Source organism: Rutilus rutilus, assembly GCF_951802725.1.
Source record: "Rutilus rutilus genome assembly, chromosome: 13".
Lineage (NCBI taxonomy): Eukaryota > Metazoa > Chordata > Actinopteri > Cypriniformes > Leuciscidae > Rutilus > Rutilus rutilus.
This window is the reverse complement of record NC_140218.1, coordinates 28,593,007-28,618,006: the sequence shown is the minus strand read 5'-3', so window position 1 is coordinate 28,618,006 and position 25,000 is coordinate 28,593,007. Positions and strand designations below refer to the sequence as shown.

The window sequence follows — 25,000 nt, the reverse complement described above, 5'->3', positions numbered from 1 at the left end:
GTGTTTGTTCTGAAATTCCTTCAAAGTATGTTTTTTTTTAATATATATAGTGCAAAAGTCTTAGGCACATTAGTATTCTAACACACAAAACATTGTTTTAAGCCAGTGTGTGTATATATATATGTACTGTATATATATATATATATATATATATGTATGTGTGTGTGTGTGTATATATATATATATATATATATAATATGTGTATATATATGTATATGTGTGTGTGTATGTATATGTATATGTATATATATATATACACGATTAATCGCGATTAATAATAAAAGTTTAAAAATAAAAGTTTGTGTTTACATAATATATGTCTTAAATATATACATGCATGTGTGTGTATTTATATATACAAAATAATTATACACGCTACACACACATTATATTATGTAAACACAAACTTTTATTTTGGATGCGATTAATCGTGATTAATCGTTGCACAGTCAACATTTGTAGTGGATCAAAAAAATTCATAAAAGTTCTCCTAAGACAAGAACGGTTATTGTTAAAAATGTAATATATAACATTTATTATTAATAATATTATTATTATAGTATAAAAATATATAAAATGCCATGCACAAATGTCCATGAAGTAATTGTTCATCTTATGCACGGCAATGAATGGTTTGAAATACATTTTTATAGCTATTAAATTATAGATTTTTTACGGTGATGGTAAATGATAATTGCTAAATAAATGGCATGTTACAAAATTCACAATGTTGGGTAATTTTATATTGCCAAAAATAACTAGTAGTAGACTGCTGTATTTTTCCCACAGCTGGATAAAAGTGACTTCTGGACAAATGATATGAGAGATTTAACAGCACATTGTAGATGGTGTGTGAATGGCAACAATACATAACCAGAGAAAACAATTGCGGCTGTGAATAAATGATTCATAACAGACTTCATAACCGATTTTACCTCATTTTATTAGGTTTCATGTTTAAAACTGGTTATAAATATAATCGCAGCAAATAAATAATAAATGTGTGTTTCCTTCCTTTTTTGTATATATACTTGTCTTTCCTCCCTCTCATGTTTATGGATCAGATTCTTTGTCTGCCCTGTGTTAAATTATGCATGCAAGCGCACACTCCCTTATCGGTTATATTGAGGCTGACGACGACGACTCCCCTCTTTCCTTTCAGGACAGCGACCTCTTGACCTTTAACATCTCGGCACACCACTCCTGGTGGAGCGAGCACGGGCCGGGATGTGTCCGAAAAGAGATCCCCTCCAGCGGAGAGGATACGCAGTCCTATATATCCATCATGGGCTGCCTGCTGGAGTACCAGTACATCGAAGTCCTCCACTGCGGCTTCCAAATCCTCACCTCCGTAAGTCGCTCCAAAACACACGCACACAAACTAATGATATGCCAAGGCATGTAGAAAAGCTAAAACACTCAATAAGCATTCCTCAATCGTCCAACAACCCTGTTTTTTCAACGGTTTATGGTCACCACACACTTTTATATAGTATAACTTTTTAAGTTTTTCCAGACACACTTCCATCCTAATGGTGCTTTTTCATGACTGTACGAGAATGTTGCCTGTCTCTCTACACTCAACCATTCCTTAAAAACCACACAAGTTTAAAGTGTGCCCTAAATACAACACACACGTGTAAAACGCTGCTGAAGTGGCCCTCTTGAGTCGAGGTCTGGCACCGCTCCAGGTTTAGTTGGGCAAACTCAGTGGATTATAATCAGCAGGCAGCAAAACAGAAGGACTGTGAGCGCATTTTCTTAAAGGGATTTGTTTTGTTGACTCAAAGTCCCCCTGTGGTGAAAATCCAGCTTTTAATGTTGTTTATATGTCTAGGTGGTGTTTTTAATGTGCTTTAAGACAAACCATGTGCAAATTCGCTGGAGTTTCTGACGTCACAAGCTGCCTTGTAACCAATCAGGTCAACGTGTGATCGTCAACGAGTGGATCTCTGAGCTGGTGTGAGTGAGTGGAGGCGGGGCTCATTAGCATATTCATAGAATGAGGCAAGGGTGTAGAGTTACATTCAAGCTATTTTAAGACATTTAAAAACAATTAAATATTTCATTTTGCCGATCAAAGAGGAGTTTTAAGGGATACAATTATTGACTAAAGGTGGACTTTAAATGTGCTGTGCACAGTTGCCTCCAAAAGTATATGGACACTTAAGCCACACTTATAATATCAGAATGTCATTGCAAGCTAAATATTAAACAAAGTGACATTTGCAAACACATGCCTCTAAACCCAACAAGTCTGTTACGCTGCTTATAATATAAAATAAAATAAAATAATATAATATACCGTGTGGTCAGTAATTTTTTTTAAAATAAATTAATATTTTTTAAATTGATCAATAAGGATAATTTAATGTTAAAAAAAGAATTACATTTAAAAAAAAATCCTTAATAAAAAATATTAAGTTTTCAACATTGATAATAATCAGAAATGTTTCTTGAGCATCAAATCAGCATATTAGAATGATTTCTGTGACACTGAAGACTGGAGTAATGATGCTGAAAATTCAGATTTGCTCACAGGAATAAACTACATTTTAAAATATATTCAAATAAAAAATCGTTATTTTAAATAGAAATATATTTTTTTAATGACTTTTTTTTTGTGTGCTATTTTACTTTCATCATCTTTGTCTCAAAACATATCACACACAAGCTGAATCTGTTCATTCTTGTTGTGCAGTGTTTGTCAGAGGACTAAGCCAATATCTGTGGAAATAAAGCCTGCGTGTTTGGTGGTCTGAAGGGTTAGGAGTGCCGGAAGGTTCTAGAAAGTGATGATTATCCCCTCATGCTCCAACAATGAACTGCTAGCTTCATGATGAGAGCTGAACAAAGTGGCCTTCAGGAAGTGGGAGTTGCACACACACACACACACTCACACGGGTAAAGTTCATACAGGCTTCTTCAGTGGGAGTGCAGAGATTAGTTCGAAAAATAGCGATTTTTATCCGCATTGGCCAAAGTACACAGCTTGTGGTTCTGTCAAAATTGAGAAATTAAGTAAGAAAACGCTCAGAAGAATGTGAAGATGGATAAAGGGCCAAGTGAATCTCTCTCAGAAGTCAGATTACACCACAAAATCATTGGACCATTGTCAATGCAAACAAAAAAACTTCGCCCACCCGGCAAGACATGTTTGTGGTGGCGGGCAAGATTGGGAGCGAAACATTTGTCCCCTGTGTGAGAAATTTTGTTGCTTGGGATTATGAGAGCAAACGATAGAGCAAGAGAGACAGAGTTGAGTCAGATACTTTATAAATGTTTCTGTGTGTGTGTGTGTGTAACTTCAGAACTAGGTCACTATCTGAAACACTTATAGGGAATAGTCATGTTCTTAAGCTTCTGAGAATTTGCAGTCACAAGAGGACCTTCAGAGAGTATCGTAGGACACACACCAGAGATGACAGGTGAACGATTGCGAGAGTTTCATGTACATCCCTCCCAGCGTCTGTTTTCCCATTAGTGTGACCCATGAGGAAGTACCTGTGGAAACTTCAGACGCCACCTGCTGTTCTTCATGTTTTCCAGCCCTCAATGACAATTGTAGCACTATAACTTTGCATAAAGAAGCTCCTATAACATTTAATTTGACCTCTTGAGGTTGACAATCAACATATTTTGATGGTTATTTTGATCTCCTTTTACTGGCCTTTAAAAAAAACTGTACTACTGTCATAGTATGTGTCTCAGATTTCACTCTTACTTTTTCCATTTTATCAGCATAAGTGGGTGGATGAGTTCATTCCTCCTCCATCTTTGTATCTCACTATTTTCTCATCTGACATCTCTTTCCTCTCATATCTCAGTTGCTTCTCTCTTCAGTAAAACACTGAAGTCAAGATAAGGCAGCTGCTTCAGACGGAGAAGAATTTTCTTGTCAGGATGGTATGGGAATTCATCACTTCCTTTCCCATCATGCTCTCTGCCCCAGGGAGAGACGATAGATAGCTGTGGAACATTTTACCTGAAAATAAATGGTCAAGTCCATACTGAAAATCTATGAAACATCCAAAAGCTCCATTGGAAAATAGTTTTTTTTGTTTAGATATAATGCATTAAGGTCCTGATATATTTACCAAAACACACTTTTTTTTCTTTTTTTTAAAGCTGCAGTCTGTAGTTTTTCCTCTTTGTCGCCATCTCTGTTCGAAATCTGCAATTACAGTCATTCGCGGAATTATCAACTTTATGTGGATTGTGCCTCGGCATGCCACAGCACGGATGAATCTAAAGTTTTGAGGAGAATGTGCAGCCATCAGTCACCGCCGGTGTGGATACTGGCATTCGCAATCACAGATTCTATTTTTTGGAAGTATGACCAACATAACAATTTTCACTGGAAAATGTCATCCGAACAAGTAACATCCACTTTTGTTCTGACCAACTAAGGGGAAAAAAGCATTGCAGTAAATCGCGCTGATTAAATCTAACGATCGCTTATCACGTCAAACCGTGCAAATTATACTTTGTTCTCAAATTGTTAATGTTAACAACATCAGCATTGCGTGACTACATTTGATGCCCTTCCGATATTTATCCTTGTTTTTGCATGGTCCGGTTGCAGTCTCTCTTTTTCGGTAGCCACTCCGAAGTCCGAATGCAGTCTTTTGCGTTTTACAACGGGTGAATCTCCAGTTGTCACTGGTGATTGTCGTTTGAACCTTTCTGGATCCGCCATCAAATTGATAAGTTTAATTATATCAAGTTCTGTGAGAAAAGGCTATAAATCTCCATCCTCACACGCAATATAGCCTACTAGCCGAGACTCCTTCTTTATGCGTACGGATGTGACGTAATGACGCAATATAGCCGACTAGCCGAGACTCCTTCTTTATGTGTACGGATGTGACGTAATGACGCAATATAGCCTACTAGCCGAGACTCCTTCTTTATGCGTACGGATGTGACGTAATGACGCAATATAGCCGACTAGCCGAGACTCCTTCTTTATGCGTACGGATGTGACGTAACGACGCAATATAGCCTACTAGCCGAGACTCCTTCTTTATGTGTACGGATGTGACGTAACGACGCAATATAGCCTACTAGCCGAGACTCCTTCTTTATGTGTACGGATGTGACGTAATGACGCAATATAGCCTACTAGCCGAGACTCCTTCTTTATGCGTACGGATGTGACGTAATGACGCAATATAGCCTACTAGTCGAGACTCCTTCTTTATGCGTACGGGTGTGACGTAATGACGCAATATAGCCTACTAGCCGAGACTCCTTCTTTATGTGTACAGATGTGACGTAATGACGCAATATAGCCTACTAGCCGAGACTCCTTCTTTATGTGTACGGATGTGACGTAATGACGCAATATAGCCTACTAGCCGAGACACCTTCTTTATGTGTACGGATGTGACGTAATGACGCAATATAGCCTACTAGCCGAGACTCCTTCTTTATGTGTACGGATGTGACGTAATGACGCAATATAGCCTACTAGTCGAGACTCCTTCTTTATGTGTACGGATGTGACGTAATGACGCAATATAGCCTACTAGCCGAGACTCCATCTTTATGTGTACGGATGTGACGCAATATAGCCTACTAGTCGAGACTCCTTATTTATGTGTACGGATGTGACGTAATGGCGCAATATAGCCTACTAGCCGAGACTCCTTCTTTGTGTACTGATGTGACGTAATGACGCAATATAGCCTACTAGCCGAGACTCCTTCTTTATGTGTACGGATGTGACGTAATGACGCAATATAGCCTACTAGCCGAGACTCCTTCTTTATGCGTACGGATGTGACGTAATGACGCAATATAGCCGACTAGCCGAGACTCCTTCTTTATGCGTACGGATGTGACGTAACGACGCAATATAGCCTACTAGCCGAGACTCCTTCTTTATGTGTACAGATGTGACGTAATGACGCAATATAGCCTACTAGCCGAGACTCCTTCTTTATGTGTACGGATGTGACGTAATGACGCAATATAGCCTACTAGCCGAGACACCTTCTTTATGTGTACGGATGTGACGTAATGACGCAATATAGCCTACTAGCCGAGACTCCTTTATGTGTACGGATGTGACGTAATGACGCAATATAGCCTACTAGCCGAGACTCCTTCTTTATGTGTACGGATGTGACGTAATGACGCAATATAGCCTACTAGTCGAGACTCCTTCTTTATGTGTACGGATGTGACGTAATGACGCAATATAGCCTACTAGCCGAGACTCCATCTTTATGTGTACGGATGTGACGCAATATAGCCTACTAGTCGAGACTCCTTATTTATGTGTACGGATGTGACGTAATGGCGCAATATAGCCTACTAGCCGAGACTCCTTCTTTGTGTACTGATGTGACGTAATGACGCAATATAGCCTACTAGCCGAGACTCCTTCTTTATGTGTACGGATGTGACGTAATGACGCAATATAGCCGACTAGCCGAGACTCCTTCTTTATGTGTACGGATGTGACGTAATGACGCAATATAGCCTACTAGCCGAGACTCCTTCTTTATGCGTACGGATGTGACGTAATGACGCAAAGACATGCTCGAATTTCCCACGGAAATCCATCAGTACCACTGGAATTAAAAACATTATTACAAGCTTACCGTTTTGAATCGAGCTAAAGCAAGTAGATAGTTTTGAACACTGGCTGGTTGGTTATGTACTTGCTCAGAAATGTATTTTGGATCATTTTTAACCCAAAAAAGTTACGGGATGCAGCTTTAAAAACGGTCACGTATCACAAATTCAGCTTGTTTTGCGCCCATCCAGACTGTTGCTGCGTGCCTGAGAACATGATTAAGAAAAATTTCACTTCAAAGTCTCTCGCTCCCTGCGGTGGTTTAATCACTTTCCATGTACACACAAATGTAAGTGGATTTCGGATTGGACGTGACCGGCTGCAAACTTCTGAGAGTCGTTTGTTTAGCATGGCAGGTGGAATAGTCTTGCCTGGTTTTTTTCATCTCAGATCTGTGGGGTGTGAAGCGCTGTAAGAGTGCTTGCGTGTACGAGAGCACTTTTGTGAAGTGATGTTGAGAGTGCTCTGATTCTGACGAGATATGGCTGTGAAATCTGCCCCCAGGCAACTGAGACACATCAGAACTGCTATATGTCTATAAATGTGTGTGCATACAGTGTATGGAGAGGTGCACACACACTCATTCAGCTGGACTCAGTTCTGTCACAGCAGGGTGACACGGGCGCTCATTATTAACATCATGTTGTGTGTCAAAGGCAGCATTAGGATTTGTGACTTGTGTCCGTCTTTCAGGCCTGTATATTCACAGGGCTCTGGGTCTGTATTATTGCAGTCTCTTTCATTCTCTATTTCTTTCCCGCTCTCTTAGCTTAAGCCAGAGAAATCTAAGGCAGAAAACAGTATGTGAGAGCAGATAATAAATGGAAGTGTAGTTTTGGGACTATTCTCCAGCTGGTGGAGAGAGGACTGCTTTCTTTACTCAGCTCTTGGGTGTCCTTTGTGAGAAAAAAGTACACTTTAGCATACTTTTAAAAAGAGTACTTATTACGCAAATAACATACTAAAGTGTGGTGCATTCAGACTCTTAATTGCATGCTGTTTATTATTAAATGGAAATGTAATATAGTTTAAATTTATATTAAATGCAAAACTTTAGAGAGTGTTTTTGACCCAGTTAGGTAGGACTTAAGTGTATCTTTATGCAATTTCATAATTACTTTAATTGTCTTTGAAATATGGTTAAAGCGTACTGACAAGCATTTTTGGCGAACTAAAATAGTTGAATGTTATTCTATTAATGCATTTCACTTTAATATCAATGTAGTACATTTAAAATATATTTTAATATTACTTTAAAGGTGCATTGCGCAAGTCTCTGAGTTTTTGCAGAACTATGCCCCCTTCTGGCGACACGCGAAACTGCAACCAGAGTTGTGCACGCGGTTACGTGGAGTTTGCGTTGGGGTTTGGGATGAACTAGAAGCCGGTCTCTTTGAATCCATCTTCTACTTTTGCAAAAGTCGCTTGAGTTGTCTTCGCTGATGCGGATAATGGCGGCCAGACATAGCCAGGTGAGCGTGAACGCGCATGACGTCACGCCCAGTCGATTCCGACCCGAATCCCTCTTATTTATTTTACTGTACAGGATTATAGAGGCAATCGCAGTGATCATAGAAGGGCTCATTCAGCCCATCAGGCAATTGTTTAAGCATGTATGGGTTAGAAAAACGGGTATTTTTAACATGAAATGTTGCGCAATGCACCTTTAAATGTATACTGAATAACAATTATCAAGTACTTTACATGTGCTTTAGTATATTAGTCAGCACAACAATAAGTGTACTTCTTTAAAGCATGACAAAAGATTATTAAAACAATTATTTGAATTGTATTTTAAAGTAAAACTTTTAATTTTACATTATTATGAAGTGAACTTTTTAAAAGTGTACTTAAGAAACGGTTTTGAAAGTGAACTCAATGTAAGTACATTTAAGTGGCCCTTTATTTCAATAATAAAAGTAAAAACTCCATAAATTTTCTCCATAAGGAAATGGATTTTTAATGATAACTTATAAGCCTTTAAAGACAGACCTAATGTGAGCTACGAGGTTGTTTATTTCTGTTGAAGCTTTCATCCTGCGTTATTTCACTCTAAAAAATGCTGGGTTGTTTCAGCACAAATTTGGGTCAAATATGGACAAACCCAACCATTGGGTTAAAAATTTGATTAAAAAAAGTGAACCTAACAGTTGGGTTTGTCCATATTTGGTTGAAACAACACAGCATTTTTTTTGTGTTTCAACTTATTTATTAACATAATCGTGATTAACAATGGAATTCCTGGTGACAAACTACATTACCCATGATGCTATACAGAAAATTACACCAATCAGAGAGTCGAAAAAAGCAACCCGCTCCAAAATAGCTCTTTAGCTCCGCCCACTCCCATGAAGCACTGCGAATGACGTAACTGAGTTGACCTCCCTACGCTCTCAAAATACTGAAATGTTTGTAGCCTATATATGCTTATATTTTGCAATAAACTTAAAATATATCAACATTTGTAAATATTTCTCCATCATTTTTTTTTCAATGCTTCATGGGATTGTAGTTCTTTCTCTCACTAAAGTCGTTAAGTACACAGTCTTGAACCTTTGTTTTTTTTTTACGATTTGCAAAAACTTTTTTGAACATTTGTAATGTGATGCACCTCGTAGCTGGTTGGCTTGGTTCATTGCTTATAACTCTTTAACAAAGACTATTTTAAAAATCTCTATGGGAAAAATGAAGGAAAACAATACTTCCGGAATCAGCGCTGCTGAAAAAGTGGGCGGGAACTATTGAACTGAACTGAGCTAGACGATGACATGGCTGAAGTGGACTCTACACGAACTTTACACAGTTATTGAACCAAACTGAGTCGACACTGAACTGATTTCAGCTGAACGATGACTGTTTACTAGTGTCTTTTCAGAGCTGCTTTACAGCAGAATTGAAGTCTGCATATTGATCATTATTTTCCTGTTTATCACTGTAAAGCTGAGTGCATAAAGGTGAATAAGGGATGTTTATCTATTACACATGCTAAATATTAAACTTTTGTTTGTGCTACAGACATAAATGGTACATAAAATCATACAGATTATTGAGGATAGATATGCTATTATTAATGCTCTTTGATGCGATTCATAAGGATAGTCACTTTTGGTTTTTGTATGGCATAGAAGTTCTTGAAAGTGTTCTCTGTGAAAATGAAACTCAGGCCTGTGATGTGATTTCTTCCTTATATAGATTTTATATCCAACATTACTTAGGTGTGTAAATAACTCTGAGTAAACCTCAGATCAGACAGAAATGCTGTATAACTGTTGAGATCATGACAGAACCAGGTCGTGTGCATAGAAGCGGCGTTTGATCTGTCAATCACCAGCTCTCTTTCTCTGGGTCTTTCTGCATCATGCAATTAGTTATAAAGTTATTCCCATCCATTGCTATTTATTATATAGCTAAATTTGGGGAGATTCATGACAAGCAACTTTCTTGTTAATTAGAGACCATTTATAATCAGTTTCTGAATAAAAGTGTATGTTGATTATCATATGAAAGAATTCAAGGTGATATAACCATCCTGTAATAACACGAAGAATAAGATTCGTGAAAAATATCTATAATTATTTCTTAAAAACACTACTAAAGCGGTTTTGTGTAAACATAATAAAAATGCTGAACACATTTTGGCGTCATTTTAAAGACCAGTTCGACTTTGCTTTTCTGATACCGGCTGAATTCCCAAGCTTGAACATTTTAAACCACATTTATTTATTTTATTTTCCTTTTATATTGCATTTTTAATGAGTTTTAAGCTCAAGGTAAATTCCCCAATGATTACAAAAACAATTTTGAGTTCTATTCATATTAAAGGCATTATGAAGACTAGACTGAGAGATTGAACGTTGAATTAGCTGGCATGAGAAACAGCCTGAGGCGGTTGAAGGCCACTGACCCAGAATCCTCTTCTCTCGCAGCAACTTTACCCTTTGACCCGAATGATCAGCCCGTGAAACGCAGGACTGACGCTTAATATTACAGAGAGAAAACAGGTTAAATCTGCAGCGCTTTCAGCAGAGAGCAGAAAGAAACTGAGAATCAGGAAGATGATTGTGTGGGCTTGAAAGAGTGAAGCAGAGGGTCCTGGCTTGAAGACTGTGACTTTAAAAGAGCTAATGGTTTTTAATGACCATAATTAACAAGATATTGAGTCGTGCGCTAGATCTGGGCTTAAGAGCGGTCAGATCTCATGTGGAGAGCCGCTCTTTCTGTCCTTTTCACTCTTCGCCTGAGATTCCCCCGAGCAAGAATTAGCTTTGAATGGATTAAATTTGGGTTTCATTTGTCTAATGGTCTCAGAGTAAGTCCTTCAACAAAAGATTTAATATTTATATCTGAATAATAAATAGCCTGTTCTATGGTTGGCACTGTTCTTGTATGGTACTGTACAATCGGCCAGTTATTATCACAAAATATATATAAAAAAAATGTTTTTAAACAGGCTGATCATCAGGACCCTGACACAATGCAATACAAATATATTTATAAAAATACAAATACTTTACTGTTTAAAAGTTTGAGGTCAGTAATAATTTTTGGTCACACTTTAGTTTCGGGTCCAATTCTTGCATTAAACTATAGCATGACTTTGCCTCTAAACTCCTCATTACTACTTATTAATAGTTATTAATGTAGTTGTTAAAGATACACTGTGTGATATTTCCCCCCATCTAGCGGTGAAATTGTATATGTCTACCCAGTGAATATTAGTTTCTGTTCCTTTCAATTCCGAGGGAGTTTTAACTCCTACGGTGGCCGTATTATTCCAAGATTAACATGGCAGTTCGACTTCGTCCATGAGTGTTCCTTCAGATTAGGCTAACGTTACATTGTGTACAAAGTAAAAGCAATTAAAAATAACTAAAATTTACAGTGTCCTTTTTTTTTTATATATAGCTTTAAAAATTGCGCCTTTAAAACTATTCATCACCTGTGATCCGTCGCAGCACAGATTTATGTTACAAGGTAAACAATACTTGTTCACCATTGACGCGAGGAAAAGTAACGCAAGTTATACTAGAGGTCGTTCTGGCGTTATGCACAACCATGCTATGGTTAGACGAGCAACTATAAAACTTCGAATTTACACAAATAGGCTGAATTACCTGTCGAGAAGAAAGCAGGCAACTTCGGCGTCCGTTTTAAAATCTTTGCTCCTCATGAGCTCTTTCCATCTGGGAAAAGTTACTCCAATATTGACTTTGGTCTTGCTGATTTGCCTGTCGCGTTGACGTTTTAATTCTCTCTTTCGCTTCCTTGGCGACTCTGCTACATGTCCTCGAAAATAGGCGTGATCCTCCATCAGCAATCTTCCAAATCTGCCGGCAGTCGCGAGTAATCTCCCCCTCGCATTCGTCACGAAAGGCGAAGCTTGAATTTCCCTCCCATTCCGAGGGCGTTTTAACTCCTACAGTGGCCGTATTATTTCATATCTGCCGGCAGTCGCGAGTAATCTCCCCCTCGCATTCGTCACGGTGTCACTGAGTGTAAAACGCGAAAGGCGAAGCTTGAATTTCCAGGTATTTCCCTCTTTGGCGAATGTATTTTCAAGATGGAGGCGCAACATGGCTGCCGCCATTCGAGCGACTCGCTCGTATGTATGGCAGGTTTTACGCTTACGAGAATACTTTATTAGTTGGTGGAAGTAATTACACATTAATGAGCACATATACTTTTGATAGACTTCAACTTAAAAAGTTACACAGTGTAGCTTTAAGTTACGGTATTGGGAAAGGATTAATGGATGTACAATATTGTCGTACAGAATAATGCATTAATATGAGCTTTATAAGTAGCCTACTAATTAACAGCCAATTACCTAGTAATGTGCATGCTAATAAGCAACTAGATAATAGTGAGAATTGGACCCTAAACTAAAGTTTTTTTGGTAAGAAACTGATGCTTTTATTCAGCAATGATGCATTAAATTGATCAATAGTGATAGAAAAGACATTTGTAATGTCAAAAGACATTTATGAATATCAAAGAATTTTAGTCAGTTTCCACAAAAATATGAAGCAGCACAACTGGTTTCAACATTGATGATAATAAATGTTTCTTGAGCATCAAATCATCATATTAGAATGATTTCTGAACTGAAGGATCACGTGACACTGAAGACTGGAGTAATGATGCTGAAAATTCAGCTTTGATCACAGGAATAAATTACATTTTTAAATACATTACATTAAAAAATTGTTATTTTGAATTGTAAAAATATTTCACAATATTACTGTCTGACTGTAGTATTGATCAAATAAATGCAGCCTTGGTGACCAGAAGAGACTTCATTCAAAAACAGTAAAAATTTATAAAAAAAAAATTTAACAGTACATCTATTGTAAACATCATGATGACAAACATAACATGCAGGTTTGTAGGCCTATTGAAGTCAAAATTTAATGGCGTAAAACTGCCTCCACACTAGGATCAACTCGAATGGACCCGAGGTCAATACCACATGCTGATACCGCTGCAGTTGGCAGACTGGCTGTGGACATTTCCTCTGATGCAATTGGTATTTTGCCACTCCTTCAGTGTAATAGAAGCTGATTGGAGGTCTGAACCACTTTGCCCCGCACACACAGAGAGAGAGAGAGAGAGAGAGAGAGCACACAGCACAGCACCTGTGTGTCTCTGTGTCTCACCACAAACCTGCACTATCAGCCTCTCACGGGCTTCATAGACTCTCATTTAGGCATTTAAGTTTTTGTCATAAGTTTCTCTCACTCTCTCGTTCATATGCAAACACACAGCATTCATTTTTTTCTTCAAGGTACATGTACGCCTGGCCGGCTGCCCAATGACGGATTAATTGCTTTGGAATAGTGCCACTCTTTGGGAGTTGAGTTTACCCTGTGTGTGTTTTCATGCAGAGCTGTGCCATCTGCCTCTGTGGCACTGCCATAGCCATCAATAACACACACACACACACACACACACACACACACACACACACACACACCAGTCCCCGGTTCACTTGGCACAGGACTTTGTAAAACTCTCTCTAATGTCTCTTTGAGTAATGTATTATCGGCCATGTGTTTCTCATAATGAATGGTTTATAAGATGCGACTGCCATTCCTGCTGAACACACTTATGCTTAGGGATTTCAATAATCCCCTTACACTATAGGATTAAACTTTATTATGTATCTATTCCCACAGCATTTATGCTATGGAAATGAATGAGACCTCCAAATAATTTACATTTATTCATTTAGTAGATGCTTTTGACAAATAAGGAACATCACAAGTAATTTGAGGAGAAGTGTCATTTCTTTTCATGTTAAACAACACAAACCTGTGGAAACATGATCTCCCCTTTATAGGGTTTGACTCTTTTCCGACCAATAACATCATGGAGGTTACGTTGGCACAGGCAAACAAAGAAAATGTACAAATCTAGTTACAGAATAAAGATATACTGACATCAGGTGAAGACATGGAATGTGAAAAGCTAGTTCTGACATTTTGTGAGCATGATTTTCCATGTCTCATCTCTCTGTGGATATACACTCACATGTCTGTGTTTGTCTCCTCAGTTGCTGGGTTTCATCTACGCCTGCTACGTCATCAGTGTCATCACAGAGGAGGAGGACAGCTGTGAGTATCTTTACTGTGTGTGTGTGTGTGTGTGTGTGTGTGTGTGTGTGTGTGTGTGTGTGTGTGTGTGTGTGTGTGTGTGTGTGTGTGTGTGTGTGTGTGTGTGATAAGAGAAAAAATGTAAGTCTGTCCTACACTTTCTTTCTTGTTTACGTGTCTAAAACTGTTACTTTTTCCATTTTATTATAAAGAAATGTGCCTGTCTGATTGTACTCTAACATAAACATTCAGGAGATGATGGCTCTGTGTCCTTCTAGCTTTGTTTTGTGAGAAATATATCTAAACTATATCAATTCTCAATGTTGAAGAATATGAAATATTGATGTAAAAAGAAATTGATCCCATTTTTGATCCATGGGAAGGGAATGTAATATATGGCCATATGTGTACTTATATTTTAAATAGCATGACATATATCTATACATGTATTTGACTTATCTGAGAACACAATATATGCCTGCAACATATATGAACATTTATGTGTCCAAACATGTGAAGAAAATATTTGAGTTTATCCATATATGATACCATATATCTGCATATATTACAGTATAGTATTGGTTTCTCGCATATATGGACAACATTAAGTATAAATATGTGACATACATATTTGTTTACATACATGCATGTGATACTGATGCATTTTTAAAGCTGTGGCATATGATTATGGTACTTTGTGGATGTATCTGTCAAAAATGACAAAGAAAACATTGCATTATTGTATTAAAAATACTATATTTAAGTGAATAATATATAGTGAAAGTATGTACTATGGAAATAAGTACATATATGCATGTATACATATATGCGTCTTACATATATTTCACATTTATGTGCATATACGGGAAAATATATGGCACTTACATGAAAACGGCCATTTTTGCTATATATGTTTCATATATGTCTATGTGTTTTACATATATGAATTTTGCATATATTCTCATATAGGCAGCAGACATACATGGGCACTGACATTATATATGTAATTTACATATATTGACATATATTACATTTCTGTATGGGGGAGCACACTACTTGTGAGAAACAGTGTATTGCTAAACTCACTTTGTAAAATGGTGTGTGTGTGTGACTCACGGACTCATGGGAACTCGTGTCAGGTTCCTATGAGGAAACAAGCTTATATATCATACAGAATGAGTTTTTCTGAAAATGTAAAAATACAGAAGGTTTTCAGTGATGGGTATGTTTAGGGGTAGAGTTAGTGGAAGGGGAGAGAATATACAGTTTGGACAGTATAAAAACTATTACGTCTATGGTAAACCAGACGTGTGTGTGTGTGTGTGTGTGTGTGTGTAACATTCTTGGAAGATGTCAGTACAGACAAAGATAGCCAATCGGATCAAGAAAGTGTTTCCAGTGCCAACTGTTAGTGATTCCTACTGTTTTGGAATTTCGTTCATGGATTGCCTGGGTCCATAGGAATGCACTTCATTTCAATAAATTGCAGTGCATAAACAGTGAATATTTGCTCTTGGCAGAATAGGCTGTGTGGGAGAGGACCAGAGTGAAGCCCATGGGATGAGATAAGCCACTGCCCTGTTTGTACGGGCTAAACACCAGCCTTCCTCTGATTATTAATGTTTGCCTGTTCCAGAAAAGTAGGAGTTACCATTCTTTCGATTTCCATGACTAAACGTTCCCCGTTGAGCGGTACCTCGCTGACAGGAGGGACTCGACCGCACTGAAATAATCGACTTTTATCCGTTACGGTCACTTCCTGTTTGCCTTTGTTTTCTGATGGCCTTGGCGCGTCATCGCTCAACAGGAGGCGGCCAGTCTTTTTTGTGTTTTATAGGCAGCGCACATGTGCTCGGGCGAACTCTATATTTATGCTCTGTTCAAACTGACCACCAGTAAAGTGATTATAAGTGCACAGAGGAACGTTTTATTGCTTCGAGGTTTTTTCATGGCCCAGGGGATTTAAAGACCGCATGACATCCATGCTGGCTTTTATGCCTGTTCGCTTTGAGGCCATCTGTATGTTAGCGCACTGCTAAAAGTTTGCAAAATAAACTTTTAGTACATGTGAGGGTATAAAAATGACTATCTTTCTCTTCCAGACCAAAAGCACAGTCTTGTTCACAGGAGCAAATAGACATTTGTCCAATGAAATGCTCTTTAGAATGAAAAGGATTTGCAATAGCAAGTAGCGAATCACAGTTAGTTGGGTGTCTTCAGCTGTGATAATGCTTACAATATTATTGACATATGGTAAAAGGTTAACAATAAATGTACTGTTGATTAAAATGATCAATTTGATATACCATTGTGGGTGTAAATGAATAGGCTTGGACTTGGGGCTGGTAACCCAATGCACAGGACAATATTGACACCAGATTAAAAATATTCTTGCACTCTGTCACTCACTAGATATATTTAAAATAACGTAGGCCACTTTTTACTGGTAACATAAGACATTTGGCATTATCAGGAGCCACAAATATTCCCCCATTGCATTATTATACATTATATTCAACATTATATACAGTAGATTAATGTAGAACTGACTGTAAAACTCTGAAAACTAGATTTTTTTTCTCACATTTTGGGTGAACTATACACAATAAATGCTATTTTTATCTCAGGTTTTTTTTTTTTTTTTTATCACAAGGTCTTCCTGGAAGAAATGATTGTGATATCTCAATGGGATCTTCCTGGTTAAATAAAGGATGAATAAATAAACAAGTAACAGAGGTGAATTCAGGTCGCTTGGGACACTTTTTGCCATTGAGGCGACTGGGAAAAAGTGTCCCAATCAACTTGAATTCACTCCTATAAATAATCTTTCAGGCTGCAGTAGAACAAGCTGCCATTTCACAGCTTTCAGAGCATCAAGTGCGCGCAAAGGAAGTGGCTTGAAAGCGTTTGAAAGTGTCTTCAGCGCTTTCATCCGTGGAACAAGCTGTCAAGTGGGGTTCTGCAGGTCTGTGACTGACAGAAATTGCAGATTTTGGGGTATTGACAATATATGTATATACATTTCACTGGAAAAATGTCAGGAAAGAAAACATATTAAACCATTTCATGGGATTTTTAGTGGATGTCCCAGTTATGTTCCATTAAAGCATCAACTTTGCCTTAGATACTGTATTTCTCCTAAAATATGCATTTTAGGTTCCTTAGGAGATTGTTAACTTGTGGTTGCGGGGAAGGTTGAATTTTTAGGCTAAAGCACTTTTTTCTTTCCTTATGCTACATTGGTGTGTGTGTTCATGTGTGTGTGCGTATAATCAGCCCAGTGTGTCTATTTTGTATTTTCTATCATGCAAAGCTGTGTGTGGTTCATTTACACGCTCATTTGAAGTGGAGGATTTAATTTCTCCACAGCACTTCCTCGCCTCTGAAGTTTCCCTCTTTCTGTTACTCTCTTTTTCCTTTTCTTTCTCTCTCCCTCTCTCTCTCTCTCTCTCTCTCTCTCTCCCTACAGGTGATTTGAATAATAATGTGTCAGGCTTCATTTTTTATCATTGATTATTCTTCTACCTTGTTCACCCTTCCTTCTCGCCTCTCTCTCTCTCGCTCTTTTTCTTTCTGTTTTAAATGACTTGCATCCATAATTAGAGCGTAGTCTCAGTCCCGCTGTTATCGTGGGCTCATTAAAAGCAGCAGCCGTCACTTGTGTGAATCTAATCTAATAAGAGCGGACAGGTCGTCCCAGGCACCAGCTACGGGGACGCGTGGGCTCCCGGGTACTGATCTAAGCCCGGATTCTCTATGAGACCTGCCTTCACCAAAAGAAAACGCAATCCTGGCTTGACATCAGAGCGGGAATGGGAGAGAGAGAGAGTGTGTGTGGCACCTCGAGTGTCTGGTTGGTTATCAGCGCTCAGCAGATTCCTATGCAGACTCAAAAAAGAGCTGCTTTTTATGAAAGTGGGTCAGAATAGTGTAGTGCTGAACGTTAGCATGAGCGCTTCCCCAATGTAAATATGTTACACTATCCAGAGAGAGAGAGAGAGACAGGTGAAAGCAGGACACAGAGCAGAGAGACAGGCATAAGAAAGACAGGCGCACACACAGTAGAATTAAAGAGAATTTGTTCTGTTTGTCTGATTGTCTGATCTCTACCTCTGATGCAAAGCAGAACTGACACCAAGGCTGAGTGTGAAATCGCCCCCTACACCCTTAAGTAGGGCACTATTTGAAGGGATAGCCATTTGTAGTGGTGTCCAAAACCATAGTGGACGTTATCGAGTGACCTCATTCAATCCCATAATGCACCGCAATAACGAGTGTACAACCGATGTACGCTCCACGGCTAAAGAATCATCCATCCATCCATACATCCATCCAGCCAACAGTTGTAAATTAATTTTTAATTGATTATTAAATTGTTTAATATGTTTTATATATGCTAGTTTCCATGTCAGAGTTCGAGATATATCTTTCCATTACTACTGGAGCTGCCAGTTTGCCACGTTTCAAATGATTATTAAACAGCAAACACAAACTATGCAAAAGCGGCTTCCCACACACTCAGTGTCCGAATTCACTCACTCGTTTTCATTCACTCACTCAAGTGCACTATATATGTGGACTAATGTCGGGAATAGTGAATTAGAGTATAGATTGCGAACACTGCCGAAGACTCTATTCTCCATATATACCATTCTGTTGTTTTTCTAATACTCTAATTAGAGTTAACATGTAGTTGCAAAGTTACTTATAGTTAGTAGATTATCTAAAGTGGACCATCGAAATAAGGTTTTACCAGTTATTAGATAGCCATATATTTAATATTTCACCCTCAACTCCTGAAAGTGGCGTGTACCATGCGGATGAGTATAGTGGTTGTCTAAGACGTGGTTGTTTGCTCTGGAAGTGTGTGTTTAACGCTGTAAGTACGAGTGAAGTCGTCCATTTGCCTCTGCCTTCCCAGCATTCCACACATAGCAGCGCAGCTCATGGTCTCTGGAGCTCGAACGCTAATGACACATTATGAGCTCGAAGCCTGTCGTTTATGATGCACAAACCGGCCCGCTATTTCCAGTCCTGCTGTATGTTCAGTGTGTGTGTAAGCATGAAGTCACAGCTGAAACATGGTCACTTGCACCATATTCACCAACGAAGTATACACTAAAACGTGTGCACTGATGCCTTTGATAACCGCACCATCATAGTGATCTTGATGCCACTGATGTTTTTCATGTACTGTGCTTTTGAATAAGTGTTAACAGCCATTACCTTCATTATTACACATATATTTGTATGTGCAAGAACACCTGTTTTTGTTTACGAAGGAAAGAAATTAATAAACGTTGTAGCGCAGTGGGTTGTGGGTAAGCAGATAACTCCCAGGAGAAATCATGCATCATTTACACATGATGTTCAACCTACTGTGATTTGGGGCTCATTTGAATCTCACATACTTATTTATATTTTAAATAGCTGGTATTGGAATTGGGACGCAGGGAGAGTCTCTCCCTCTTTTCTTGCTGTGTATAAGTTAGAAAAGAGAGAGTGTGTGGAGTCTGAATTACACTGGGCTGAACGAGGCCTGACATCTGATCATGAAAATCACTCATTCAGAGACCTGTTATTCATTCCGCTGTGTGTGTGTGTGTGTGTGTGTGTTTGTGTGAGAGTAACATTGAATAGAGACTTGTTCAGATACAGAGAATAAAACTTGACTTCAGTCAAGCCGACATGAGTGAGTGAGTGTGTGTGTGTGTGTGTGTGTGTGTGTGTAAGTGTTACAGTGTGAGCATATCAAATCTCATGAGACGCTGTTCATTGTTAATGATTATGTCTGATTTGTGTAGTGTGGTGTGTATATTCCAGTGTTAATGTTCACATTGATTCATATTTCTGTCAAACATTATGTCTGTTCATGTTTTTTTGCTTCAAGTGATTATCATTTTATGTTTCATTTGTTCTCTTCATGGCTCATTGTCCTGTTTCATTTCTTTCATTCTTTAATTTCATCTTTTGTTTGGTTTTCAGTTGATTTTATTGGTGGATTTGACCCATTCCCACTCTACCATGTCAATGAGAAACCATCTCATCTTCTGTTAAAGCCCGTGCATCAGTAAGTACCCGAGTGTGTGTGTGTGTGTGTGTGTGTGTGTGTGTGCGTACATGCATGTGCATGCGCCTGTTAGAAGGTGCGTGTGTGTGTGCGTGCGTGTGTGTGCATGTGCGTGTGTGTGTACAAGCAAAATCTGACAAAAATTCCCCTTGGGGACAATTAGGAATATCATCAGTTTGAACATCTTTTCATTAATGATGAAAAATAAAAGTACTATAAATTATAAATCTAAATTTTTAAAACATAGGGTAAATTAAGATACATTTACAGGCAAAATAACAACAATTATTTTATTTTGTGTGTGTGTCTGTGCGCGCGTATGGGGCGCCGTTTGTAAAGCGGCTCACGCTGAAAATAACAGCAACATTTTGTCACATTTAGCTTCAAACAACGTCAAAAATGTATACCAGTTTTTTAAACAGTCACTTTTTAGCACATTTACAACAATATTTGTCAACTTTAAATAGTTAAATCTAAACATTAAATGTTACACCTAAATCTAAATCTAAATGTTAAATCTAAATATTAAATCTAAATCTAAATATTAAATCTAAATCTAAATCTAAATGTTAAATCTAAATGTTAAATCTAAATCTAAATCTAAATGTTGAATCTAAATATTAAATCTAAATCTAAATGTTAAATCTAAATGTTAAATCTAAATCTAAATCTAAATGTTAAATCTAAATCTAAATCTAAATCTAAATGTTAAATCTAAATCTAAATGTTAAATCTAAATCCGGTTTCCGGCATTTTGTTATTTGCATATTAGTTAAATATTTAGTTTCACCCGGAACATTTAGATTCATCATTTAGATTTAGATTTAGATTTAGATTTAGATTTAACATTTAGATTTAACATTTAGATTTAACATTTAACATTTAGGTGTAACATTTAGATTTAGATTTAACATTTAGATTTAACATTTAGATTTAGATTTAGATTTAATATTTAGATTTAACATTTAGATTTAATATTTAGATTTAACATTTAGATTTAGATTTAACATTTAGATTTAGATTTAATATTTAGATTTAACATTTAGATTTAGATTTAATATTTAGATTTAACATTTAGATTTAATATTTAGATTTAACATTTAGATTTAGATTTAACATTTAGATTTAGATTTAGATTTAACATTTAGATTTAGATTTAGATTTAATATTTAGATTTAACATTTAGATTTAGTATTTAGATTTAACATTTAGGTGTAACATTTAATATTTAGATTTAACTATTTAAAATATCTCTAAGTTGACAAATATTCATAACAGTTTTTTAAACATTTTTTGAAGCTAAATGTGACAAAATGTTGCTGTTATTTTCAGTGTGAGCCGCTTTACAAACGGCGCCCCATAATAAACTCAAGGTTCAGTCACATACTCTGCGTATGAATTAGGTTAAATCGATCCTCTTACACATGTCCCTGCTTGCCCTTATCTAAAGCATTAATTAAAGTTAGTTTTCTTTTAATTAGTGTAAGTTCTTAATTAGTCCATTCATTAAGCATTCTGATCTTGTCCAGCGAGGGATTAGTGAAACTGTCTGAAGCTAAATCGAACAGTAAAGAGCTTTTATATCAACTAGGACCAGTTTTTTTTTTTTTTTGGTATTGTTATTGGCAAATATTATTAGTATAAGCTCTATAAGTTTAACATGAAAAAAGTGCCATGTGCTTCCAGGTTACATTTCATTTTTTACCACGAGAACTACGCCAGATCTTGTTTTAAACGTTGGCAGCCGGAAGCGGCACAATGTTTGGCCAACTTTCCTCATTTTTTTATCATTAGTTGTGTGCCAAGTAGAATAATAGCATCTTCTGAAGAAATAATAGTCTGTATTACTTCACTGCGACTGTACAAGTCAGACTGCTGAAACTGGAAGTGTAAATGCGTGTCATGCACTCGTCAAGCTAGACGTTCAGAGCAAGCCATTTCTGTGGTTTAGTTTCAATGATGCATTTTAATCTGGGGAAAATGTTTTCATTTTAGAGTCTCATATGTTTTCTCTTTTCTACCTTCTGCTATACCCTCGATCTTACGTGGTTTTATCTTGTGCATATGGAGAATATGGATCAGTGGAGTGGTCCCTCTGAGACCGGGTCTGGCCTCATTTCAATAAGCCTTAAATTATGCAGGGTCTGTAATGAGCGTCTGCAAAAGAAGCCTTTTCAATATGTGCACATGGAGGTGCTAAATACATTATATTTGCCCTGGGGACATTTTTCATGACAGTTTAATCAGACAAGTTGCAAATGAGAGAAGTTCTTGTCCTGTCTCTAGATACACAACCATTTCACGGTCTCAGGGAGTTTAATAAATCACCCAGCAGGTGTGTGTGTGTGTGTGTGTGTGTGTGTGTGTGTGTGTGTTGGGAAGTAAGTTTAAACTTCTAGTACTGTAATTAGAGGTTGATGGAAAGTGGATTTTGCAGATAAAGATGTCTAAGGTGGGAAAACATGCCAGTGACCCAATCGCATTATAGTTAATATGACTGAATAATATGAATGAAACTTTGTGTAAAATAGTGCTAAACTTTATCACGCATTTAACAATAATGACTTAACCATAAAATAAATTGTAATTCTTAAAAAAAAATCTAATAAAAATGTTTTTTTTTTTTTTAAACATAAAAAATGTTTTTATATTTCTGAAAGAAGTCTCTTGTCTCCTGCAATTATTTGACCAAAGGTACAGTAAAAACTGTAATATTGTGAAATATTATTACAATTTAAATGAACTGTCTTTTATATTAATGTATTTTAAAATGTAATTTATTCCTGTGATGCAAAGCTGTATTTTCAGCATCATTACTCCAGTCTTCAGTGTCACATGATCCTTCAGAAATCATTCTGATATTCTGATTTAATGCATTTCTTATTATTATCAATGTTGAAAACAGTTGCTTAATATTTTTGAGGAAGCCGTGATACATTTTTGTCAGGATTCTTGAATGAATAGAAAGTTTAAAAAATGCATTTATTTGAGATAGAAATCTTTTGTAACATTTATAAATGTTTTCCCTGTCAATTTTAATACATTTTATGCATCCTTGTAGAGTAAATTATTAATATGTCATCTTACTGACCCCAATGTTTTAAACGGTAGTCAATACATCCAAATTGAACCAAAACACATAAAATAAACTGCAAATAAAGTAAAATAAAAAGTGACATACAAAAATTAACCAAAGAACTCTCCAGATAACAACCATCAGCAACCATCAAACTGTTAAACCGATATATTGGTACACTCTAATAACATTTCCCTGTGTTTGTGTTTTTCAGGTCTTCGTAAATGAAAGCGTGTCCTGAAGAGAAGCCGTTCTGCCCGTTCCTCCTCTCTGCTCCTCGTCTTCCTCTGTTTAAAAGAGTGTCAGCTCTGGACGAAACACAGTCGCTCCATCGCCTCATTTAGACACTTCTACAAGTGGCCGTAAAGCATATCTAAACAAAAAAAAGGTCCTGTGTTCTGACCGGTGTTGTGTGTGTGTGGTCTGTGCACTTGAGTTATTGAGAAGTTCCAGCTCTGAGGAGGGCCATTGTGTGCCGTTTACCTTCACACAGGATGAGCACAGTAAAACAGAGGAGCGAGCCGAGAGGAGGACGGGGGGTGCGGCCCCAAAACCAGAGAAACTCCTGTGCTAGTCAAAAATAGAAGCAAAGAAAGCATAACATATAACAAAACAAGACAGAATTAGCTTTTCTGAAAATTGTTTTATGTCATGGTGTGATGTACCATTCTCATGATTCAGTTTTAGGTTTTAGTTTTAGATTTATGCAGTGATCCCTGTATTTGGACACTCAAATCACACTAAACAGTGTATGAATGTCATGACGTTAGATCAAATATAGGTTATACACACTCAGTGGGGTTCTTGGCTCTATTTTAAAGAACACTTTATGCCAAAAAGGTTCTATAATACTCTTAAAAATAAAGGTTCTTCATGGGCATTGATGGTTTCTTGAAGAATCTTTAACATCCTAGAAGAACCTTTCCATTGCACAAAAGTGGGAAAAGTTTTTTTAGGAACTGTTCACTGAAAGGTTTTTTTGGGGAACCAAAAATGGTTCTTTTATGGCATTCCAGTGTTGGGGGTAACACATTACAAGTAACGCGGGTTATGTAATCAGATTACTTTTTCATGTAACTCGTGTAAAGTAACAGATTACTTTTAAAATTACAACAAAATATCTGAGTTACTTTTTCAAATAAGTAACGCAAGTTACTTTGTTTTCCCATTTATTGACTGACAGCTCTCCTGTTGAGAGAAATCATAAGTAAGTGCAGAGCTTTGTGTGTGAACATGATGGTTATTGTAGTTCTAGACTAAATGTGAGCATGTATTCATCTCACACAGATTCAGTATTGAAAACAGTCAAATGAAAACTCCGAATATTACGCAAACGTTAAAGGTATAGCAGAGGATTTTTTACTTCCGGGTGGATCACCTACACTATTGGTCCTCCTAATTGTCAATCATTCTGGTTAATCAATCAAACTTATTCAAAAAGTGGAGAGGGCGGGTCTTATCTAAAATTCGGAAAGATCCTCCACTATACCTTTAAATAGTACAAATGTACTTTATGTATTTAATCTCACTTTATTAACCAATGTCTTTGCTGCTTACCTTTGATGATCCAATTCAATCATACTAATAATATCAAGCAAAAACTTTTGGTGTGAAACAACAAGCAAGCCCATTTTTACGTAACACATTAATTTACAGAAAAAGTAACTAAGTAATGT

At 37.2% G+C, this 25,000-nt stretch overlaps 1 protein-coding gene across 2 annotated transcripts in view; it reads left to right on the top strand.

Annotated features, from left to right (window-relative positions):
• Nucleotides 1-25,000, top strand: part of nkain4 (sodium/potassium transporting ATPase interacting 4) — a 61,941-nt gene that overhangs the window by 35,093 nt on the left and 1,848 nt on the right. The window contains exons 4-7 of one of the 2 annotated variants that reach the window (XM_084428975.1): nucleotides 1,163-1,351; nucleotides 14,139-14,199; nucleotides 20,164-20,248; nucleotides 23,539-25,000. The exon at nucleotides 23,539-25,000 is cut by the window's right edge and continues 1,848 nt beyond it. In XM_084428975.1, the coding sequence (XP_084285101.1) occupies nucleotides 1,163-1,351; nucleotides 14,139-14,199; nucleotides 20,164-20,248; nucleotides 23,539-23,548 (345 nt within the window). In that variant the 3' untranslated portion in view covers nucleotides 23,549-25,000. The remainder of the gene's footprint in view (nucleotides 1-1,162; nucleotides 1,352-14,138; nucleotides 14,200-20,163; nucleotides 20,249-23,538) is intronic. The other variant, XM_084428976.1, reaches the window with a different exon arrangement.